Below are 25,242 nucleotides of genomic sequence, written 5' to 3'. Positions count from 1 at the left end.
TTTGCTATGTTATATGAAAAAAAAACATGAGTCATTGGCAGGGCCATTTTATTAAGATTTAAGCTCAAGATGCATAATTTTGTATGCATCATTTCATTAATTTTTGAGGGTTTTTATCTGTATGGTACTTAACAACATCCATCTTGAAAGTTCTACTTAACATAAGTTCTTTAAAAAATGTTCTCTTATTATGAAGGTTGACTTGGTGGACTCAGCTCTGCAGAAAAATACCATAGTTTGTTTGAGCAGTTCTTCTGAAAAGCTATTTATAGCTCTTATGGTAATTAAAGAATTGAGCACAGTGCTACGTAAACCATTATCAGAGGGGGGCAAACGCACCATATATGTTGTCAATTCAGGTAACCCTTTTTCTTATTTCTTGCAATGAAATATCTACATAATAAAGTGCCTCAGACAGATGACAGTGATGATTAGTATGATAACCCAATATTTATTTTTGCATGACATGTATGTGGTAACTCTTGGTAGAAGTACATTTAAATTTGGCATAATGAAATGAAAACCTCTTTAGAATGAATATACTTAGATCAAAGTTATTTTCTATGGTTATTTTCTGTATTTCTAGATGATACAGCAGAATTTCAATGTCAGATACTGTCCAGACATACTAATCTAAAGATTGGTTATTATACAATAGATAAAGATACAGAGAACTGGGCAAAAGATAAATGGCAAGAAGAATTTACTTCTAAACATGTTCTAGTCTTTACTGCAGAGGTCATACTGGATGTTTTAACTCAAAATTCCCTTCCATTACCTCAAATCAATATGCTCATATTTGACGATTGTCATTTAGCTGTGGGTGATCATTCATATGTTCAAATCATGCATATGATTGAAAATGAGAAGGTGGAACCTCATGTCATAGGACTTACAGCATCCATTTTAGGTAGCCGAATTCCAGAACCTCATAAGCTCAAACATACCATAACATCTCTAGAAAATATCTTTCATTGTACAGCTGAGACATCCATGTTAGTCATCTCAGAACGGTTTGACTCTAGACCTACAGAATCAGTTTTACAATGTTTTACTGATCAGTCAGATGAAGTAGTGCTCAAACTTAATGACATAATAGATTCAGCTTTATTTTTTCTTTATGAATGTAACATATCACCTGATACAGAGGAGGAACCTTTTAAGAAAGACCCTCGACAACTTGGCATCAATGTTCTCTCAGAAATCAGAAATATTTTACATCAGTTGGGAACATGGTGTACATCCCGTATTGCTGAAATTCTCATCCCACAAATTGAAAAAAATGAAAAAAGTGAATCTTGTGCTATTAATAAAAGATTTATTCGATTTACTCTTACCCAGTTACGTTTAATTGTCAAAGTTTTTGAAGCGAATTTTAATCCTGATTATGATGTAGAAGAATTGTTGATGTATTCCACACCCAAAGTACGGGAATTGGTTCACATGCTGAGAAAATATAAACCAGATTGGGATTTTATGATAATCAGTAGTGACGATTTATCTGATGATGAATTATCTAATTTGTCTGATGATAATGAGGATGCAGATTCACTCAATTTATCAGATTCAGATTATGATGAAAAAGATGATCATTCACCTAAATTAATCCATGTAGCTGTGAAACGATCAACTACGGATGCAGACGGTCAAATTATTAGTAATGGTGACAACACTGATGCTAAACAACTCTGTGGTTTAGTTTTTGTTGATCAACAATACGTGGCTCTAGCTTTAAATAAGTTTTTAGAGGAAGTATGTAGTTGGGATGAAAACATGTGTTTTTTAAAAAGTCAGCATATTGTAGGGCAAGGGTATAGAAGTGCTCCGAATAAAGTGTCTATAGGTAAAGTTTATAGGAAACAAGAAGAAGTATTAAGAAAGTTTCGAATGCAGGAATTAAATTTATTGATAGCTACCAAAGTTTTAGAACATGGTGTAGATATACCAAAATGTAACTTAGTTGTTCGTTTCGATCCTCCACGAGATTATAAATCTTATACATTATCTAAGGTAAGCATAGATTATTGTTTATTAATTTACAATGTTGAATACATGTTTACATCTTCCCAATATGTTTTCAATCAGAAAAAGTCAGCTAACAGTAGTCAGAAGTCAAAGTGAAATATGGATCATTATAAGATGATCCATTTCTATATTCTCTACATTGCTATTTTACTACGGTAACTAAGAATTAGTAAAATGCCTTAAGAAGATATATCTGGTTTATTATATAGGGTAGAGCTAGAGCTCGAGATTCTGATTATGTTATATTATTAAATGAGGAAAATGAAAAATTATTCAGTGAAGATTTAAAACTATTTAAAGAGATAGAAGAGGTAAGAGACATATTACTAAATAAAACTCATAAGATATGTTTAAACAGGCCTGCTTTAAAGCAAAATTGGAGATGTTTTGATGCAAAAGCACTAAAAATCAAAATCTGATGTGGTGCCAATGATACAAAACAGTTATTTAAATATTATAACAATTACACCTTATATATCAAATGATGCAGTTTAATTGCCAAAATATAGTTTCAGATAGCTGGTGTTCTTCAATTCTATGTAATTAGTTATTGTAAAATAGGATTCAGATTTCTATAAAGGGCTCCATATTCAGAATGGTCAAAGACTGTTGAAGCTATCTGAGACGTTATATGAAGGAAATATTAAAGATAATTCATTTATTGTGCCATTAACTAGCTAAATTATAATTTCAGATATTAATTGGTAAAGAGAAAGAAAAAGATATAGTAGAAGAAGACAGTAGTGACTATTTAGATATAGTACCCAAATATTACCCCACTAATCATAATATCGATGTTCATGTTTCTTTGAATAATTCCATAGCATTAATTAATAGGTAAGACTTATTTATAGCTCATATGAAGTTGGGAAACAGTTAAGAAAGCGTTAAAACATGCAGCTTGAGTAGGTGTCAATGCCATAATGTTTACAAATAGCATTATTCCCTTAACTTGATAGATACCTACTTCCCAAAGATGATGGTCTATAATGTTAAATTAACTGTAGTATTGGTTGATTTATTGTAGATACTGTGCCAAGTTACCTAGTGATGCCTTTACACATCTTACACCTCAATGTACTATATCAACTATACAACATGGTGATAATATATCATATATTGGTCATATCAGATTACCTATTAACTCTCCTATTAAACTTCAAATTGAGGTAAGTATAAGCTTATAAGGTGGTGGTTCAGTGTCTGATTTAAAGGTTACCCTATAAATAACCAGACTGGTATGTGGCCAAGGTCTAGAAAGGTTACCCAATAAATAACCAGACTGGTATGTGGGCAAGGTCTGATGTTGGTTGATCTACTGGGCTGGAGGTGTTACCTAGTAAGTAGTCAGACTGGTATATGTGCAAGGTCTAAAAAGTTTACCCAATAAATAACCAGACTGGTTTGTGGGAAGGGTCTGATATTGATTGATCTACTTGGCTAGAGGTGTTACCTTTTAATAAACCTAAAAAAATGTTTGTGTGGTCTTCTATATTTTATGAGATATAGTTCGTCTTTTTTCTGAATAGGGTATTGCAATGCCAACCAAGAAACTTGCTCAAAAAGCTGCTGCTCAGAAGGCTTGTGAAATGTTGCATAAAACAGGTGGGGAAATATTTGTTTTCTTATGTGATTAACAAGTTGGACATGCTCTCTGCATGGCTGCATTAAACCTCTGTGCATGCCGAACTATTTCTTTAAATACTTAGTATAAAGATTTTTTTTCTGCAATCCTTGAAAAGGAGAATTGTACTGCATTGTCATAGAGAGTACAATCCATAACTTTGCTTAAAAACACTGTAAGGTCTGTTATGTTTTAAAGGCTACCATTCTAAGTAACTACTGACGGAAAATCAGTTTTCTATTGTTATGATTACTAGGTGAACTAGATGAACAGTTACAACCAGTTGGTAAAGAAATGTTTCTACAAGAACAACAAGAAGAATGGGATGATGAAGATGTAACAAGTCAAGGTCGACCTGGAACAACTAAACGTAAACAATATTATTTCAAAAAGGTAAAAAAATAAACAGTTTGTAGCGTCAATTGTGCAAGAATACTAAAACAAGATCTGTGCATATTTTGAAATTCTCCTCAGGTTTGCAAGTATAAATGAACTTTGAGCTGATACTATTAATGTGCTTCGACTGCCTTTTCTAAAAGCTTTCATAATAAAGTTAAAAGACAAGGATATATTGATTCTGGTACTTTTGTTGTAGGTGGCTGAAGCTTTTGATAAAAGTCATCCAGACGTGAATAAGAAATGTTATCTATATATTATCAATATGGTATTAACTGGTCGTATAACTGAAGAACAGAATACTAGAGGGCGAAGTATTTATGCTCCAGAAGAAACCACCAGATGTTTAGGTATTTTATCATCTAAACAGATTCCACAGGTTAGTACAAGACAGGGTTTTGGGTAATTATAGGATTAGTGCTTCTTGTTCAAGATTTCACCATGAGAGTGAGTCTTTATGGTTATTTGTAACTGCAATATTACTACTAGAGAACAACTTACTAGAGTGTTCATTTGAAAATGTTAAAGATTGTACAAGAATGTTAACTTGACTGAAATGAACCTATATTTTCATGAATTCAATATATCTGATTTCAGGTTCCCATGTTTCCTGTCTATACCAGATCAGGAGAAGTGACTGTATCTGTAGATTTAGTTCAATCAGATATAACATTAGATAATCAGCAACTTAAACAACTACAAGACTTCCATTTATTTTTATTTACTCAAGTCCTACATCTAGATAAAGATCCTATGGAATGTAATGGTAGTTTAGCTGATGTCGGTTATTTAATTGTTCCTGTTGATCCTTGTAAGTTTTTTATTTGTTTGTTTTTTTTCTTATCTTAGATCTGTTGCTATAAATCAGAACCGATCCAATGAGAAGTTGATTAAGTTTTGAGTTTGATTGTTGTCTGGTCATCTGCTTGATGCCATAGCTGTCAATGGGAGAAGGATTTTCTTTACAACCATATCAATAAAAGGATTGTAAATTATGGACATAGATGTATTTTATCTGACCTATTTTGATAACAAAAAAATGCCTGCATATTGTAACTTTATCAAATAAAAATGAAGTCATAGCAACCCAAGTTCACTAGATAGTCCTTTCCAGACAGCTGTATTTTGGCTCTAGAAAAGTTGCCCTATTTTTTAATCATGTTGTTTTATTATTTGAACATTCTAGCTTTGGATGCTCTGGCTGATATAGAATGGAGTTTTGTAGAATATGTAACTAGTAATAATTCAGATCAAAAGAAGAATGTTTTTGATTCAAAACGTGATATATTTATGTTTGATAAAGAGGCTTTTCTCGATGCTGTTGTGATGCCATCATATCGTAATATAGATCAACCTCAGAACTTTTATGTAGCTGAAATCCGCTATGACCTTAGTCCTCTTAGTTCCTTCCCATCACCCGAACTTTATAAAACTTTTAATGACTATTACAGTACCAAATATGGTCTTGTGATCACCAACACTGACCAGCCATTATTAGATGTAGATCATACGTCTGCTCGGCTTAATCTACTTACACCAAGATATATGAATCAAAAAGGCGTAGCCCTTCCTACCAGTAGTGCTGAAACCAAAAGAGCCAGACGTGAAAATTTACAACAAAAACAAATCTTGATTCCAGAATTATGTGATATTCATGTTTTTCCAGCCTCTCTGTGGAGAAAAGCTGCATGTCTGCCTGCTATATTATACAGAATGAATTATTTATTATTAGCAGAAGAAATAAGATTAAGGATTGCTCGTGAAACGGGAATTGGTGTTATTGACCTTCCAGAAGGTTTTAGGTTTCCTCAATTAGATTTTGGATTTGAGACTAGTCCAGATAAAATTAAACGTGAGAAGAAAGAAGATGAAGAGGAAGAATTTCAAAAATTAGAAGTAGAAGATGGTTGTGCAAATCTTAAGTCTAATACTGCTGATATTGTAGAGGAAGATTTGACAGATGGAAGCAAAAATGAAGTCAATGAAAAAAGTGATTCGTCTTCTGATAGTGACTCAGGAATTGCATCAAGTGACTCATGTTTAGTTCGAAGTGAATCTGATATTGTGTCTAGTGCGTCTGATGCTAGCATAAAATTAGAAGATAAACTAGTAGATGGTACACACACTAATCATGTTGAAATTTTCAATGATACTATGGATGTAATAAGTAATAAACTTATAGCAACTAATATTAACTCTGAATCAAATACTGACAAGCCAGAAGCCAGCATTCCTAGTGATTCTAGTGATAAAACAGTGATTGATATAAGTGACTCTAGTCCTGATAAAGATAGCTGTAAGCAATGTCAAAAGAATATATTACAATATCAAAACTGTTGTGAATCAAATGTCAATGATTTAAAAAATCTTCAAGATTGTGTTCAAAATGCTGATTCTGATACATTTGATGTTGGTGTTTGGAACTCACCAGACGTCAAAATAATAGAGGGTGTAGCAGACGACAAAAACTTTTCATTACCTGAAATCTCCCTAGATGAAGATAGAGATCTCGATACCTTTGTGGGACCAAGTCCATGTCTTATTTTACAAGCCTTAACCATGTCCAATGCAAATGATTTTTTTAGTTTAGAAAGACTTGAAACCATTGGTGATTCATTCCTGAAATATGCTATAACTGTTTATTTATATTGTTCTTATCCTGGAATACACGAGGGTAAATTAAGTTATTTACGTAGTAAACAAGTCAGTAATTATAATCTATATCGACTGGGTCAGAAACGTGGTGTAGCTGAATGTATGGTATCATCTAAGTTTGAACCATATGAAAACTGGCTACCTCCATGTTATATAGTCAATGAAGACCGTAGACGTGGACCTGTTCCTAAAGTTTTGATAGCTGGTACTAAAAATGATAAAGCATCCATTACCTCAAACTTTGTTCTAGAAGAATCAAAACCCAGTAAAAACCATTTTCCTATTGGAACTTTCAACACTGGTGAAGGTAAAGTGAATGATTTTAATCAAGAATTAAAAGAAGCAGAAGAGTTAGATGAACTAGAGAAAGCAAGTGAAGCTAATCAACTATTAATACCATATAGCCTTCAAACACAACATGGTATACCAGATAAAAGTGTGGCTGATTGTTCAGAAGCTCTGATTGGCTGTTATTTAACTACTTGTGGCAAAAAAGCTGCTTTAATGTTTATGTCATGGTTAGGATTGAAAGTTTTACCAAAGAAAGAAAGAGTTGGGGATTCTATTAAAAAAGAGGGGCAAGAGGTAAGAACTTTAGACCAGTTGACAAATTTGTTTTTGAATGCATTGCAGCTTTAAGTTGAATTAGACATGGTATTACCTTTTGAACTTTACATTTCCTTTTGAATGTGTCTAAGCATTGTCTCTTTTTAAATTTGACTAATATTTCTTTTGAATGTCAGTTGATATTTCTTTTTTATAAAGAAGGTGGTTTGACATTCCTTGTAATACCTCTTAGTGTTTGGTCTTAATGTGTTTTGAAATTGCTCTTGGTGTGTCTTTGACATTTGATTTGAATTCTCTTATATGTTACAGTTGAGTGAAAGTGAATATGAAGAATTAAGCTGTCCTGTATCACCATTAATTACTGATGAGAATAGCAGTAGAAAGAAATTAGAGATGTTGTTAAATGGTTATGATGAATTTGAAGAAAGTATAGAATATAAATTTCAAGATAGATCCTATTTATTACAAGCTTTTACTCATGCCTCTTATCATTATAATACTGTTACTGATTGTTATCAAAGGTACAATACTGTTCCTGTTTCATTTTATTTTTTATTTTTTATTTTCTTAGTTCTCTAAAATTAATGGGATTATAAAGAGGTTTTCTTAACTTTTTATTCCTACATAGGGACAATGGTAGCATAGAATTGCAACATTCCAATTTTCAATCAGATGTCTATAGGTCTTACTATTCCACTAAGACTATGCCATCATCATTTCAAAAGCTGCTGATAATATCTAATTTCCTTTTTAAAGATAGCAAGTATGTTCTAATCTTGCTTTAATAACTATAGTTCAAATTTGAGCTTTAAATCTTTTTTTGTTGATGAAAACTATAACAAATACATGTCTTCATATAAGTTGAGTTCTGTTTTGAAGAGGTATTAATTTTGAATTTCAGATTAGAATTTCTTGGTGATGCTATATTAGATTATGTTATAACCAGACATTTATATGAAGATTCTCAGAAATATTCTCCTGGTATTTTAACAGATTTAAGATCAGCTTTAGTTAATAACAATATATTCGCTGCATTAGCTGTTAAATGGAACTTTCATCAATATTTTAAAGCCATCTCCCCAGCATTATTTCAAGTGATAGAGAAATTTGTCACACGTCAGAAAGACAGAGAAGATGAAATAGATATTGATGACGAGGTATTATATTTGAACTATTTATAGTTTTAGTAATATAGTCATCATTATTTCAACAATAGCTACCATGTTTTTTTGTAATCTGAAATTTTGTCTCCGACATGAGCAGAGTGATTTACATAATTCCCTTTCATAGTTCAATGATGAGGATAATGTTATTTGTTATGATATTTACCATTATGATATTAATTATTATTTATTCATATCATTATATAGTTCAATTGATGTATTGAGCACTATTTTAACTGTGATAATAATTTGTTATTGTATGATATTTACTTATGATAATATGTTATTATATATAAAAATATATATATTTTTGTTTAATGATGAAAAAATTAGACGATGATAATGTCTTTTATTATATATATTTAATAGTTTAGGAAATAAAATGATGATGATGTTATTTATTATATTATATTGTAGTTCAATGATAAAGATGAAGAAGATGATGATGATGATGAAGAAGTTGTAGAAATGGAGATACCTAAAGCTTTAGGAGATATATTTGAATCTGTAGCTGGTGCTATATATTTAGACAGTGGAATGTCATTAGACGCTGTATGGACTGTATACTATAGATTAATGAAACCACAAATAGGTGAGATGATGCTGCAATTGTCCACGATTTTCCTTATACAAAATGCTATGTTTTGACATTAATTTTGTTGTTGGCGCTACTGCTGACATGCTGATTTCAAAGGAGAATTAGAGCTTACTAATCAATTCTTTGTAGACCATAAAGGCAAAAAGATGCCACAGTTTTTAATTTAAAGCTACCATGAAATATTTATTTATCTTACCACAAAATATGTATGTATTTTGGGATTTGTGTGGTCAACAATAGCAATGCCAGTGGAGGTACCCTAGAAAAATAGTTTGTACCCCCAATTATCCACCTAGTTATGTCAGTCTGTCCCCTATTTGTATCCCCAGTCTCAGAAAGCTGGCACTGCCACTGGTGGTCAAATTCACAAACTTGTATCAAACTTGTATTTTAAACTCTTCAGAGAAATATTTGAAATGTATACCCAAATCTCCAGTACGAGAATTATTAGAGATGGAACCTGAAACAGCTAAGTTTGAGTAAGTACTTTATTCAATGATTGTGAATGATTAAAACTAAGAATAAATTAATTAAATCTGTATTAAGATATTACCAATGATCCTATTTGCTTCTGGAATTTGAAGGAAATGTTACTTATTTGAGGTCACAGTACTTTTATACAGCAAAATTGAATATTTAGTTGCCTAATAAATGAATTGAAACAGATGACATAAAAAAAAACATTAAGCACTCTCTTGCTTTAATACATGTATTAATGACAATTATGATATTTTTCTTTAGAAAACCGGAACGAACAATGGATGGTAAAATTCGAGTAACAGTTAATGTTGTAGGTAAAGGTGTTTTCAGTGGAATTGGCAGAAATTACAGAATCGCCAAAAGTGCTGCTGCTAAAAAAGCATTAAGATGTATGAAAACTATGCAACAACAAGGGCTTATATAACTAGTGCCATAATGCTGAACCAAATATCATGTGACTTAACCGGTTATGAATTATTTAGATAACTATTTATATTCATTCATTCATTAGAGTAATTTTATGGCTTTATGGGTTGTGCAAAATTATTGACTTTATATTTTCTTAGATTTATCTGTGTATTGTACAATACAGCAATTATTGAATCTTAATTGTGACATATCTTTATTATTGTTGATTACTTTATGTTTGTGATTTATGTTTAAGCAAAAACCACATTTTCCTTTCCATATACTTTTTTCATGAAATTCCCCAATCAAGTGTTCAATAAATTTATATATATGTTTACATATAAAATCATACTTGATCTATAATTACTGAAGGTCTTGTTCCAAACATACAAATTCCACAAATATGAATTTTAACTCCTAACAATATACTCATTCATGTATTGAAAGTACAAAATTTGCCATGTGGACCCTCTGAATAGGATGTCAAGTCTGCAAATCTAATTTCAGATTGTCATAAATAGTGAGAATGTCCTGCCTTTAACTGAGCTGAACTTCAAATCTTTTGTCTTGATCTCAAGAGCTTAATAAAGCCAATTAGTAGAAGAATGAAACTACCAAAAAATGCCATAACTATTTAACTTAACAAAATGTTCAATGTGATTGTATTGTTTGATGTGTTCTTATAGTAAAATAATACATATATTTGATGTTCTGAAAAAAAGAATCTTATAGAATGATAAGAGTTATAAAATTCTAAAAGGTCTTTCTAGAGTTTCACAAATTAGACCACAATGCCTGGCTTACAAAAATTTTGAATATTTTATGTTTAAATATTTGATATAGAACAGTGTCATTATTACCCAGAATTGTGTTGTATTATATTTAAGTTATTTTCAGCTTTTTTATCAATGGTGCTCTCCAGGAAGATTCAATTTATTAATATGTAAGGCTCAAAAGCATTCTTCCCAGTATATCATAACAATCTAGTATCTTATAGAATTTCATTATTTACATTATAAACTAGTAAGCTTATTTTCTCATGCAGAATTAAATCAAGAACAAATCCAATTGTTTTTTTCTATGAAAACCTTTACAAAGACACAAAAAAAGCTGTATTATGCTTTTCTTCATGGTAATCAACTGGACCCATTTTGTTTTAGGGAAACATGTTCCTATGGTGGTTCAATTATGTCTCTTATATATAGAAGATGATCCAAGTAAGGTGTCCAATTACATTTAACACAATAAAAAATGTCAGAGGTTTTTATTCATAATCAAATTATAAAATCAACAATATTATTTCCTAGGTTGGAAATTCAAATAAAAATCTTCATATAATCAGTGTAATTGTGACAAATTATTTGAAATATAATCTTTCTTTTTTTATCATGGAGTAATTACTGAAAACATCTCAAAAGTATCTCAAAAATATGTTCAGAATATTTTAAACCTATAAGTGGTTGTCTTAATATTTGATTTAAAAGTTGATAAAGATTCTTGCCTGTTATTTAATTAATCAGGTTTTTTATAGCACATTTCAGAATAGCCTCCATTTAGAATTAAACTAACATTTTTTGACACTAAATCTAACCCTACATATGTCTAAAACTAATTCGCTTAAAGACATCTAAAAGCACAGTGGTGGAATGATAATGGTCCTATTTTTTGTAAGTGTTAGTTTTTGCTAGATATGTTGCTTATCAGAGAGAAATAAAATTTGAAGGCAGGCATTATCATTAGATAAGAGACTCCAAATAGAAAAACTAAAGAGATATTTTAAAATTTGATATGAATTTATTAACCTATATCCAATATAATATCCCACTAGACAATTCAATTCAGAGATAAAATATCATCTGAATGTCATTTAAAGAATTGAGATAATTCCCTTCAGTCTTGTGGTCTATAATATTCTCTTCACATAGAGAGTGGACATCTGAGTGGTCTTTTTGAAAAATATTTAAAATAAACTGTAACAAATATAAAATAATGAAAACACAACAATTATACATGCATATTATATCATTGATATTTTCAACTGTAATAATTCATATTTATTGCGTAGATATTTAAAAATACAACTTTAACAGGATACAATACACTAAGCATATAAATATGAACTGTGTACATACATAAGTATTACACCACCACCTTGCACCAATATTTTATATTTTGGCTGAAGCAACCTTGAACAATTCAATACACACATAAATTTCACATTGTGACATCATTAGAACTTTTACTCTTGGATGAATTTGTAGATTATATTTTCATATTCACAAACAGGAATTCTGGAAATCAAGCAAAATAACTAAAAGTTATTGGACAATGCAATCTTGTTATAATTATAATTTTAGATAAACTCACTATGTATCTTTATATGATTAAATAAACAAAAATATAGGAAACAAATATAGTAAGTGATATTTTGAAAAGTGATTGGGGGTTATGTTTTCATATATAAGAATATAAATATAGGAATAGCTTGAATAAATAACGGATCTATTTGTCCTGTGATATAAAATTTAGCAGGTTATGGAAATATTAAAGAAATATATTTCTATTTTCACCAATAAAGGCACCATGAATAAACAACGGTCATCAGGTATTTCAACCAATATCTGACAATGTATGAAAATAAATATACTTATTATGACTTATTATGACACATTATGAACATTTGTACAGTATTGAGCAATAATTATAAACATGAAAAACTCTAATTTTGACAACAGCTGTAAAATATAAGCAATAAATATTTATAAATCTTAGGTTGAAATTTATGTAGAAAGACAAAAATTTGTATTAAGTATTACAACATGAAATTTAATGAAAAGTATAAACGTTTGAACAGATTTGAAATAACAATATTATAAGACATACTGTAAAAGTTATATTACAGCAAAGATATTTGTAACCTACCAGTTAAAACTTGGTCATTTCTCCAAGGTTAAAACAAGCAGTCTATTTCCATAAAAACATATTTATGTTTGAAATTCCCATATTTGGATGTGCACCAATATGTTAAATACTAGATACAGATGCACATCAACATCTGTTTTATATGCTTTAAATGATTTAGAAAATTAACTAGCTCTACAGAAATCGGTCAACCTCAGGGATAGATGAAATGTAAATTTTTGGTTTTAAAACCAAATAAACAGTTCTAATAGAAAAAGAAGTATTCTAAATAAGTATTGTTTGCCAGGACTTTTAAAAAAGGATTGCTTGTCAGGACTTGTAGAAAAGGATTGTTTGTCAGGACTTTGAAATAAGGATTGTTTGCCAAGATCTTAGAAAAGGATTGCTTGCCAGGATCTTTAGAAAATGATTGTTTGCCAGGACTTTTAGAAAAAGGATTGTTTGCCAGAATCTTAGAAAAGGATTACTTGCCAGAATCTAAGAAAAGGATTGTTTGTCAGGATCTTAGAAAAGGATTGCTTATCAGGCTATCATACACCAACATGATGTACACGACAAAGAAAAATGTTTTCATGATAAATTCATTAATTTTGCAACTCATACCAAATGATCTCAATCAAATGGATGAAATTTTCATTGGGTTAATAAAAATACTTTGACGTAATTACTCTAAATCAAGATCAATAATTAACAAATGTAAAGCTCATATTGAAAGATAACTTTAGATTCTATGTAACATATTAAAATTTTGATGACAGACTGGCTTAGAAGGTGGGATCAATATATACATCCATATTTTCTTGTAGATGAAGAGATTCGTATGAAATAATTGTGACAAACTTATAACTGAACTATAACAAGGCACTAAATTTATATATTTTATGTTCCAAACAATATCTGTCGACTACTGGCCCAGTATTCTCAAAATGATCTTAGTGCTAGGACATCCTAAGGTCTAAGTTTGAACACTGTTTTTAGGACATCCTAGCACTAACATCGTTAGTCATATTGGGCCCAGGGCTTTTGAATCTGAAATGTTGCTTCAAATCATAAAAAAACCTATATTTTTCACTGTAAAAAAAAGCCGAAGTCCTAAATAAACTTAACTGGCTGATCAAGGATATAGTAGTGGTGAAAGATTTTCTACAGCTCTGAAGTTGAGCATATAAGCTAGGCAAGTTAGGAAGGGCCTGATCTATAATATTAGATTGAACTAAGAAGCATTATATGATTCATTCATCAAACATACCTACTTTTTATGTACAATATTTATCTCGAGAAGGAGTAAAAGCATTATGAAAATATGGTTGCAGTACAATATTCACAGTATGTAAAAAAAACAAAGATTGTTTCTTAAAAGAGAATGAGAGTGGATTTATAATATGGATAACTTTTTGTTATATTGAAACTAGGGGCCTGTTGTCAAGACATTTTTAACCTACAATTCCTATTTCTAGGTCAAAGATGTGCAACCTTGTTTAAAATCATTCACCCTGCTGGTGCTCGATTGAAGAGTTCTGAACAGGTTCAATCGACCAGTATGAAAGCCGATATGTAACATTCAAAATTTTTCTATCTATTTCCTTCTCTGCCATTCTGTTGGCATAAAATATTTTTTGACACACGTGGAATGCTTTCTAAACTCTGTTCCAACTTGTTTTATTGAAGGTTCTGATAATACCATATATCCTGAACATGTAGAGCTCACCAATCGAGCCGCCTCCTGACTGTAAAAGCTAACATGAATTGGGTAAATAACAATGACTGTCTGCATATTCAAAATTAACTATTAATGTATTAGACGTGCACATGCAGCACAACTGTTATACGGTTATTCCTTTACATATAGTCTCTCAACCTACCCGTAGATAATATATCTTTGTCTATGTCTGAAATACAATATCTCAAACTTATTTTTAAAGAGAAAAACACAAAGGCCATGATAAACACCAATGTAGCTTGAGAAATTCTATGGCTCTTTCTTTTTCCCAGGTTTTCTAAACTTATACACCATCATTATCCTTGAACAGAAGTAACATTAACATTAGCATTGTATGTTTACAATAACCTATAAAAGTTATGATATGTCTTGAAAACAAGCCCTGTGATAATTAAATTCTGAGTACCGGTTTATCATCAAAATATTAGCCAGTAAGGGGGGCTATAACTTGTTATAAATTTGTTCTGTAGAAAAGTATAAAAATAAATAGGAAATAGAGAAATGTAAGTTTAAGAACAGAGTAGTAGAGAATCAGATGCTGCCAGATTGATTTTAAACACTAAATAGCTGATAGGATATCATCATAGTATCAACAAGTAACTTTCTCCTTGGATGGCTGAAATTAGAAAAGTTGTTTTTAATGAGATGTGTATCTTCACTTCATGAAAATATAATTTTGGTATCGTTCCAGTAAAAAAGAGGTCTAAGAGAACCATCAACTGTCATCTTAATTAATTGTTGCATTAGTTTTAATGTACACAAACTGGGGTGTATTTCTGAAAAATACTTCAAGAAATGGAATTTCATCTAAACAGGTGGAAATACAATAGCTTAGTCGCTGTTAGTTGCTGTGAGATTGAATCTTCAAAGTAAAAAAAATTCTGATTTTAGTCAGTGGTCTAGTGGTCAGGGTTGACCTGAAGTCATCTTTAACTCTCTAATATGTAACATACAAAAAATCAGTATGAAAAGAAATGATTCTTTAAAACTTCAAACAAATCAAAGAAAAATATCACTTACATTTAATAATGAATTGTCTTCTTTAAAGACAGGTAAAGATTTTCTAGAATATTTCAAATTTAACTCATCACCAAGTTGATTTAAAATGCCTAGTGTTCTATCTAACATTTCTCTTGTATGTGAAGCTGACATACATAATCTTACACGACCTTCAATAACCGGTGTAGCAGGGAAACCAACCACTACCACACCTAGTCCCATTTCTAATGCCTTTCTTGATATTGCCCTGAAATAAACAAGATAAATATTACAACTTAGTTGAATTTTAAGATTTATCCTATAAGATTAATGAAAATCACCGTCAATCAATATGTTTGTCTACGTTTCACTTTAAGAATTTGACTGAAAGGCGGTACAACTCGTAGCTTCTTTTTTTTTTATTTTAACATTAGGTCAGACAGAATGCTGTATGGACATAAATGCAGCTAATAACTAAGTACTTACGCAAGTTTTGTTGGATAGAATACAATAAAAGGCACAACCGGTGAATCTTTATTACCATAAACAATAAAACCCATTTCTTGTAACTTTCTTCTCATATACTGGGTATTCCATGCTAGTTGATGGATACGTTTCATTCCTAAGTGGATATGAAGCAAAATTTATAAGAAATATTGTACAGAATACAACTTGATCAAAACTTTGACAAATAATAAACTCAGTAGTTACAAAAATTCAGCAATCAGCATGTGATTACATGTATAAAGAGAGTCTTGAGCATTCAAATTAAGATCTCAACATTTTTAACTGGTTGTTAAAGGGACATTCTGCTTTTGTTCAGAAAAGTTTTCATTGTCAAAAACGTCGTAAATTATACCTAAAAATAATTCTAAAAAATCGACCTACAAAAAGCGGAAAATATCAAATTTTAGTGCTTTCAATATGCTTTGTTTGTCATGTCTATATAACAAAACTGTACAGGAGGATATTAATTCATAAAAGAAGCCCAACCATTAGATATACCAATATCTTACCTTCTTCAGTACCATCTTTACCCATTATAATATCAATAACTGATATAATCTGACGAGCTACCGGAGGCGGAACAGTAGCAGCATAAATTGAACTGTGTGAATTTACTCGGAAATGACGAATTAATTCCTGAAAATATGTTCATATAAATAAATACAGGACAGATAACCTCACTTCGGTGATAGATAATTTGAGAAATAAAAAGGTAGAATCTTCATCTACAAACTTTTTCTACTTATGCGTATGTGTATGTACTCAAATAATGTATTTAAAAAATACAACTCAGCTTTCCAACTATCTATAAGGTTCTACTATTCTACTTGAAATCAGGAATGGAACAGATATCACTACTGTTCCGAGTTTAGTAACTATTAGTTACTTCTGTACACCTTACCTTACTTCCACCTAAATACCCTCCAGCTGCACCAAAACTTTTAGTAAAGGTTCCCATCATGATATCAATTTCTTTAGGATTGATACCAAAATAATCTGTTACACCTCGACCATGAGGACCTAAAGCTCCAATACTGTGAGCTTCATCTAAATAGACATAGGCCTTATATTTCTTTTTCAATTCTAGAATTTCAGGCAGACGTACAACAGATCCTTCCATACTGAAAAAGAGAAATAGTCAATATTAAATTTACAAATATTTAAACCTACAACCCAAAATTGGTCGTTTCTATAACTATTTTATATTAAGATAACTTATCTTCTTGAACCTGTATTTCTATTGATGTAGTTTCGTAGTAGTAGTGTATGTATTCAATAGACAGATAACACCAAGTCTACTTTACTGTATTGGTAAATTCTAATTTGAAAGACTCATGATATAAATTTTCGTTCCTCATTTACTTCGCTTATTCTGAATAACTGCTTTACCTATAAACCCCTTCAACAACTATCAGTATTTTCTTCCATGGTCTATGCGTTCGTGGCTGTCCTTCAGTAATGGCAGATTTTAACTTCTTTTCTAAATCAGTCATATCTAAAAACAAATAACATGCTACATTACATTAGAAAACAGATACAAGAGATAGGTTACTGTGACTATCTGTTATCTTATACATTATTATCATCTAGAAAGATAGTGGATCACAGCCATATACGCCCTTCACTGCATTCGGATGGTAAAAACCAAACATCCATTTAAGTTTCATCAAAATCGGTTGAAAACTAAGAGAGTAATAGCATATTCAAGATTATGGGGCAAGGGCAATAACTCTGCTTCTAACGGTCGAAAATAGCTCAAATTCGAACTTGATCTTCGTTTTATGAATATGTATACACATACCGAATTTCATTTGATTCCATCAAAAAATCTAGTTTTTAGAGCGTTTACATGCAAATGTTGACGGACGGATGGACCGATGTACCGACGGACGGACAATATACGTCCACATGGAGAGATGTGGGTGTGTAAAAAGCATGGCTTTGACTTCAAATGCTTAGATATTGAAAGACCATTTATTGATAGATAAACTACCACAAACATGTGTCCATATTACTATCTTGGCTCTTGATTTCGGTACTTTCATTACTTACTGTTATGTTTAAATACTCTGATTGTGGCACCAGTTAATCTTGATCCTAGCACTAAAGATGCATGATTTAATTCATCACTCAATAATAAACAACCCTAGAATATAAATATAAACACTCAATAATAAATATCCTTAGAATATGAACATCTCTATAATATAAACACTCAACAATAAACAACCATAGCATATAAACACTATAAACACTCAAAAACAACCATCCCTAGAATATAAACACTCAATAATAAACAACCCTAGAATATAAACACTCAATAACAAGCATCCCTAGAATATAAACATCTTTATAATATAAACACGCAATAATAAACAACCCTAGAATATAAACAATATAAACACTCAATAAAAAACATCCCTAGGATATTAACACTCAATAATAAACACCCCTAGAATATAAACATCTGTATAATATAAACACTCAATAATAAACATCCTTAGAATATAAAAAATATAAACACTCAATAATTAACATCCCTAGAATATAAAGATCTCTATAATATAAACACTCAATAATATAAACAATTAATAATATAAACAATAAATAATAAACAACCTTAGAATATAAACACTAAATAATAAACATCATTAGAATAAAAAAATATAATAATCCCTAGAATATAAACAATACAAACACTCAGTAATAAACAACCCTAGAATATAAACACTCAATAATAAACATCCCTAGGAATATAAACAATAAAAACATGCAATAATAAACATCCCTAAAATAAAAACAATATAAAAACTCAATAATAAACAATCCTACAATATGAACAATACAAAAACTCAATAATAAACAACCCTAGAAGATAAAAACTCAATAATAAACAGCCCTAGAATATAAACATATAAACACACAATAATAATAATCAACCATAAAATATAAACAATAAATAAAAAACAACCCTAGAATTTAAAAAATATAAACACACAACCAACATAGAATAATAACAAAATAATTCCTAAATATAAACAATTCTTTTTACGAATAAGAATGACAATAATTACCTTCCCAACTAAACAAGGCATATTCATTGAATTTGTAGCAAAACCCATTGGGAACGTCACAGCATCCTCTACACCCAGAAAATCTGCTATTTTAGTTTCTAGTTCCCTGTGGATATGTGTATATCCTTAAAATAGAATTTATTACAATTTATTATATTTGTGTAAAAAGAAGAGTTGCAGTTGAAAATATCTCAATATCTCATTGAACCCATTATTATTTCCTGCTCATTGTCATTTATATGTTGTGCATGCATTGGACAAATTGTTGATAAGGAAATTGAATTTAATTTTTGACAATGCAAAATGAGTATCATTCGAGCACTTTACTTTAATGGGAGAGTCCATGCAAATATTTTTTTACAAGTGTAACAGAACAGGTTTTCATAAATTACTTATGAGCAATTTAATGCTGGGTATTGGTTATCATGTACAATATGTATATCATATAACTGCTACAATACGTTACATATCCCTATATAGAAATAGATAAATGATCTTAAAAAAACAATGATTTTTTGTTGGTGTATATTTTATGCTAATTAACAGAACAATATTACTTGTTGCTTAGATTCGCCATGTTTACATTAACAAAGTAAAATTTCATGCATGACAAGTATGGACAATATACAATGTTATTGGTATATGTGTCACTCTAATATAAATTGTCACATAAAAATTATGATATATCATACCTAACTCTTGACGACTGTTACTAACTGCAATGGAATTATCACTCAAACTTTGAATGGCTGCTTTTGCACAGGGTCCATCTCTCTCTGAGAAACCAAGATAATTATAGGAGCCAAAATTCATTACATGGTACTGTTTACTAGTCAGTCTGTAGAAAATAAAAAGATCTAAGCATAGGTACAACAAGTTATACTGTATCAAATCCTTAAGAACCAATACTAATATGATCTGAAAGCGTATTTGTAAGCTATAAGTAATTAACCTTCTTTTTTTAGCTCAAAGTAATATTTCAATATTTGAAAAAAACTAACTAAGGTAAAGGAGATAATTAAAAATATCTTACTCTAAACTCCAATTGTAATCATCTGAATGACATTCTATAACATCAATGTAAGCTCCAGCTGAACTACCAACTGGTCTATTCCAACAATCTCTTATTCTTCTATAAACATTTCTAGTATAAAAACTCTCCCAACTTTGTAACAATGGTACAAACCCCTATAAAATACAAGTTGAAAATCAGTTTATATTCCTTAAATACAATCTCAACAATTACTTATCATAAAGTTTGACTACATAAAAGAAGTTTTTTAAAATAAAATATGACGAATTAAAATGCCATACCATACCAAAACACAGTCATTCATGGCCTGCAAAAAAATTGAAGGTCCCCCTTTTTCTTGTGATGTACCGAACCTAACGTACTGTAAAAATTATTAGAATGCAATGTCAAAATTGGGAGAAATGTGCTGCTATATATTCTTTGGATGTCTAAATCCTAATATGGGTTGGTCAGCTGCCTACCAAATGATTATATTTCCTATTTTCGTTCCTGTAATCTAAATCTTACGGTAGCACTTTTATTATTATCACAAAACGAATTCTTAGTCTTTTTAGGTCTTGACCTGTTAAAACATTTCAAGGTTGGCTTGTATTTTTTGTTTGTACTTCAGTACCAATATATACCAAATAATCATTCTACAAATTGTTAAAAAATCAAAGAGAGTGCGATTCTCAAACATAACGTACCAAAATCAAATACAAAATTCATTGGTGATAAATAACATACCTTAATCTTAGGTTCGGTGTGACCTCTATTTTTCTCTAAAAATCTAAAATATTCTCTGATATGGCCCACTAAAACTAATATACCATAACACATGACAGTCAATATAGCTGTTAATAATGGTGTTTCTTCAAATGATTCATAAAATGAATCTTTCCAATTTCCCTACAAAAATAATAGAAAATAAAAGTTATTATTTTGTTTGGAAAGAACTGCTTTGTCTTAAAAGCAGTTAAGTTATGTACCAATAATTTGGCCAGTACTTCTATAGGAGATTATCTTCTATAACACCCAACACCAGCTAAAAGGTCATTTTGACGAATGTTCAAGACTCCTGTTGTTAGACCCTACTGTGAAGTGGCCATTCTCAAATTAAAAGTATAAAAAATGGCAGATTGTGATATTCAATATGATTGAAAATAGTTTTAAGAATCTATGGAACTTGGCTATGATTCATCATTGAATATAGATCTGGACCAATAGCTGTTCTTTCATAATGTAATGAAATAGATCACAACATATAACTAAAACATTGAACCAATATTTAAAACAAAATAGATGCAAGCTGGAATTATCATCTCCTAAGGTTGAGTAACTAGAACTATAATTTTACACTACCGGTACCCATAATAGAATTTGGTTTTTAAAGCCCAACGCAGACGAGGAACATTTTAAGCAAACAATCGCAAAAATTTTGTTTCGATCATTTTTTTCACCGTCTGCAGATTACAGAAACATGAACAAAAATGTTTGATTTTTTAAAATTGTTCTCCTCCCGAACAATTCTTTGTCTGCGTTAACGACGAACATCAGCGCCGAACATTCAGCAACCAAAGACCAATCAGCGATCGTTGCCAGATGACATGACACTCAAAATGGCGACGTCCAGTAATCCACCAACACAAAATTTTGGACTGTGGAGAAGGAGCAGATTTTAGTAGATATGTGGTCGCAATCTGCCTGTTTGTTTATGATTTCTTCGCCCGACTATTCAGATAAGAACAAGAAGTACGCTGCGATGCAAGAAATAACACAAGCCCTGGAAACAACCGGTAAATTTACCTCCTTTCGCCCGACCTCGTGTGACTGTAGTGTATTCTGTGCCAACATTGATATAAACTTAAAATCTTTAGACTCCCAATAAAGGGAGATATTTTTCAATAACGCAATTTTACATTTTCTTCTGGACGTCACCATTTTGATTTTCCGTTGCACTGGCGTATTGTTCAGGCTAAACGTTCATCGTCTGCGGAATTATGTTTGTCGTCTGCGGATAACGGAAAACAAATATATTTGTTTGATGTTTTTGTTCGTCGACAGAAATGTTCCTCGTCTGGGTTGGGCTTTAGTAAACCACAATAACAAATTAAGGTAAAGAGAGCATGTCTTTCTGACTTTCTTTCAAACAACAATGTTTAAGCCTACCGGTACTGATGATTAACATATTTTGTAATTTAAAAATAAAAGACATGTTTGCCGTCTTGTACTTGAGCCTCAGAAACAGGAACTTTTTGGCAAGGCAGCAATAGTGATGAAACCTCAAGTAGGGATGTCTACAAATATGGTTTGCCTCTCAGACGCCCATAAGAGGCTTGCGATTATTACACCTCCACAGAGTTGCCGCATTTTTAATTTAGCCTGGACATTGAGTCAGTCTGCCCTCTATTTGTACCCCAGATTCAGGACGCTAACAAAGCAACTGTACATATCACTATAGAAATTTGAGCCTTCAATCCATGTGTGCATAGAATTAACCATGTTTGAAAGTAAAAATTACAACTTGTCTTTTCTTGATAGTTTGCTGTATAGCCTAGAAAAGACATATTGGGTATCTATGACTATAGTACGGTATATTAAAATAAAGTGGCATTTCTAGTTTAAAGTATATCTGAAGGAATTATGCCATTTTCGTGCAATTCTCATACTTCTGAAGACTATTTACATATATATTCAACACAGGTAGTTTTCAACAGGATGTGATATTCAAGACCCAAATCAACCCCCCAAAATGGCCAACCATATCCATGGCTTTTGATTTGATTAAAAAATTACCCAGAGGGTAATGTGTAAAATGAATCTAGGCCTACTCCTAACTTCATATTTCTAAAGCTTGCAGACATATTAAGACTAATTGCATAATCTAGAATTGAAATTCTTGTATTTATACACACTTCAACAATCACTTCCCTTCCAGAAATTTCCATGAAATTGACCCACATTATTTCGGATAGAAAATTCGCTTGTAAAATCCTGTTCCAATATTTCCAAATAACTCGCTAGAATTTTCATTACGGTACTAAAACTAAAAAACAATCTAAGATTTACAGTACAGGGTAAAATTTTGGAGTAAATGGGCCATTTCAATTCATACAAAAACGATTGAAAAATGCGATTCTGAAAACATTACGATCGAACAGTGTAGAGTAGGCCTAGCGCTAGTAACGATAATAACATAACTCACCTCACAACTCCGAACGTCCTGTTTTCCGTTTCGGCCATTTTTCCCATTTGATAAACCATTTGAATTATGTAGACCATTCTCCTTTACTCCATTCTTCATACTCTTTCTTGTCATTGAGCTCATTTTAGAAATCCTTTCCAAATCTCAATGAATAACACCTTTCAGGTGAGTAAAAAAAAATTATGTAGGCCTGAAAGCCAACTCCCAAAATAACAAAATTTTCTCGAATATCGGTGCGTTCGATGTGTTGAATATGTGACAGTTGATCATGGTATGTCACCTTTTCAAATTCGACTTTTTCGACAGATATAAAATGAATATGTTGTAATCATGAAATTAATCAAAGCTACAAATCTATATCATAACAAGTAAATTAATTTGGAGAACATTTCATGTCAAAGAGAAAAATGTTGCATAGTGTGTTCGAACGCGACATTTGTCCATTTCCTGTTATATCATGAAAACTGTGATGCGATTGGATGCAAGTTGGAATACTAACCAATCCTCATTCAGAACATTCTCTGTATGATCTGGTATGATCTTAAAGCTACCATGAAATAATTACTTTAAAGCTAACGTGTATTTAATACACACAATGAACATTGTCTCCTATTTCACTTCAAATATTCCTGACCCCTTGTAATTGTACTGACATTTTGATAATGCCATCATTCAATCACAATATATGTATAATAGGTTTATAGTGCTTGCATCAGTAGGGGATATATCTCGATACGACAAGTCACGCTAAGTATATCTTATCACAAGGTTGTATATTGATATTTTTTTTCATAAAAGAGTGGGAATGGAATCACAAATATTTTTTTTTGTCCATTTGATTGAAACTAATAGAAACATTTTACAAGACGGTAGAGGTTAAACAATCAACAACATCACCAAATATCACAGATACATAGCTACAAAATTAATATAAACCTTGAAAATAAAATGGTAATTTTTATCCCATCCCCCCATATCGCGATACGTATTGTATCACGACCCTGATATAGCAATACATATCGTGGCATGATTGGCGATACCCAACACTAATAACAAGTGTATACCATGGAATGATCTTGATTTTTTTCTTCTTTTTAAAGAAATGGAATGAAGCTTTACTGGCACCAGAATTTTTTTTTTTTTAAAAGATAAAAATGAAAACTCTATTTTAGTGCAAAAATACAATTTTAATTTGAACTATTAAATTTGGGTACATAAAAACAATTAAAAAATATAAGTGATAGTCCAATAATTTGAAGTAAATAAAACAACAAATATATCATGTGTTTCTCCTCATGGCTAAGTTTAAAATACTGATTTTAATATACATGTAGTCTGAAAACATCAAAAAGGAAGTCAAACAACAATTAGCATTAGATATATCTAACAATAGATATAAATAAGCCTATATTGCATTCATTACCATTTACAGTGAACAACTCTTATGAATAATTAGTATGCAAAAATTGTTTAATCAATATTAACTGATTAATTTTAATTTCAGCTTCAAAATAGTATAAATAATCTAAAATGGCTTTGCATTGATAAAAATATAAATAGAGCACACATATTATCACTTTGAAATTTGTTTTTGCAATTCTTAAATTTAATTTGGAGGGAATTACTTTCAGTACTGTTTTCAAGAGTAGGTTCAAATTTACTGTCAAAATAATCAAAAATTGATGAATAAATTTCTCACCAATGTGAGAGAGCAAGGAATGAATTAGAAAAAAAATCATTTTAGATAGAAACAGGTAGATCATGGATAAATCATCATGTAGCCTATGTGTCTCCTTCATGACAATAGACAAAATATCATATCACACTGATTCCAACTTCATTAAAAGAAATTATCATAATCAGTGCAGGATGAATGAGAATATAAATTAGAAAGTGACATAATCTAGT

At 30.8% G+C, this 25,242-nt stretch overlaps 2 protein-coding genes across 2 annotated transcripts; one reads left to right on the top strand and one right to left on the bottom strand.

Annotated features, from left to right (window-relative positions):
* Window positions 1-190: 190 nt before the first annotated feature.
* On the top strand, window positions 191-9,932 carry LOTGIDRAFT_111015 (hypothetical protein; the record flags this gene model as incomplete). The annotated part of the gene is made up of 16 exons (XM_009048094.1): window positions 191-359; window positions 587-2,010; window positions 2,235-2,336; window positions 2,720-2,862; window positions 3,053-3,194; window positions 3,555-3,630; window positions 3,906-4,042; window positions 4,245-4,424; window positions 4,643-4,856; window positions 5,232-5,897; window positions 6,024-7,302; window positions 7,588-7,788; window positions 8,169-8,424; window positions 8,848-9,022; window positions 9,432-9,507; window positions 9,770-9,932. 16 exons carry the CDS (start codon window positions 191-193, stop codon window positions 9,930-9,932), a joined length of 5,403 nt encoding a protein of 1,800 aa, XP_009046342.1.
* Window positions 9,933-15,464: 5,532 nt separating this feature from the next.
* On the bottom strand, window positions 15,465-23,372 carry LOTGIDRAFT_206050 (hypothetical protein; the record flags this gene model as incomplete). Its single annotated transcript, XM_009048093.1, has 13 exons — window positions 15,465-15,491; window positions 15,579-15,804; window positions 16,023-16,158; window positions 16,553-16,679; window positions 16,945-17,164; window positions 17,433-17,538; window positions 18,096-18,189; window positions 19,118-19,242; window positions 19,810-19,955; window positions 20,151-20,305; window positions 20,877-21,038; window positions 23,166-23,169; window positions 23,335-23,372. The coding sequence occupies 13 exons, from the start codon at window positions 23,370-23,372 to the stop codon at window positions 15,465-15,467; spliced, it is 1,566 nt and encodes a 521-aa protein (XP_009046341.1).
* Window positions 23,373-25,242: the final 1,870 nt, after the last annotated feature.

The sequence above is a fragment of the Lottia gigantea genome (genome assembly GCF_000327385.1).
Source record: "Lottia gigantea unplaced genomic scaffold LOTGIsca_12, whole genome shotgun sequence".
Classification (NCBI taxonomy): domain Eukaryota; kingdom Metazoa; phylum Mollusca; class Gastropoda; family Lottiidae; genus Lottia; species Lottia gigantea.
This window is presented reverse-complemented; position numbering and strand designations above follow the sequence as displayed.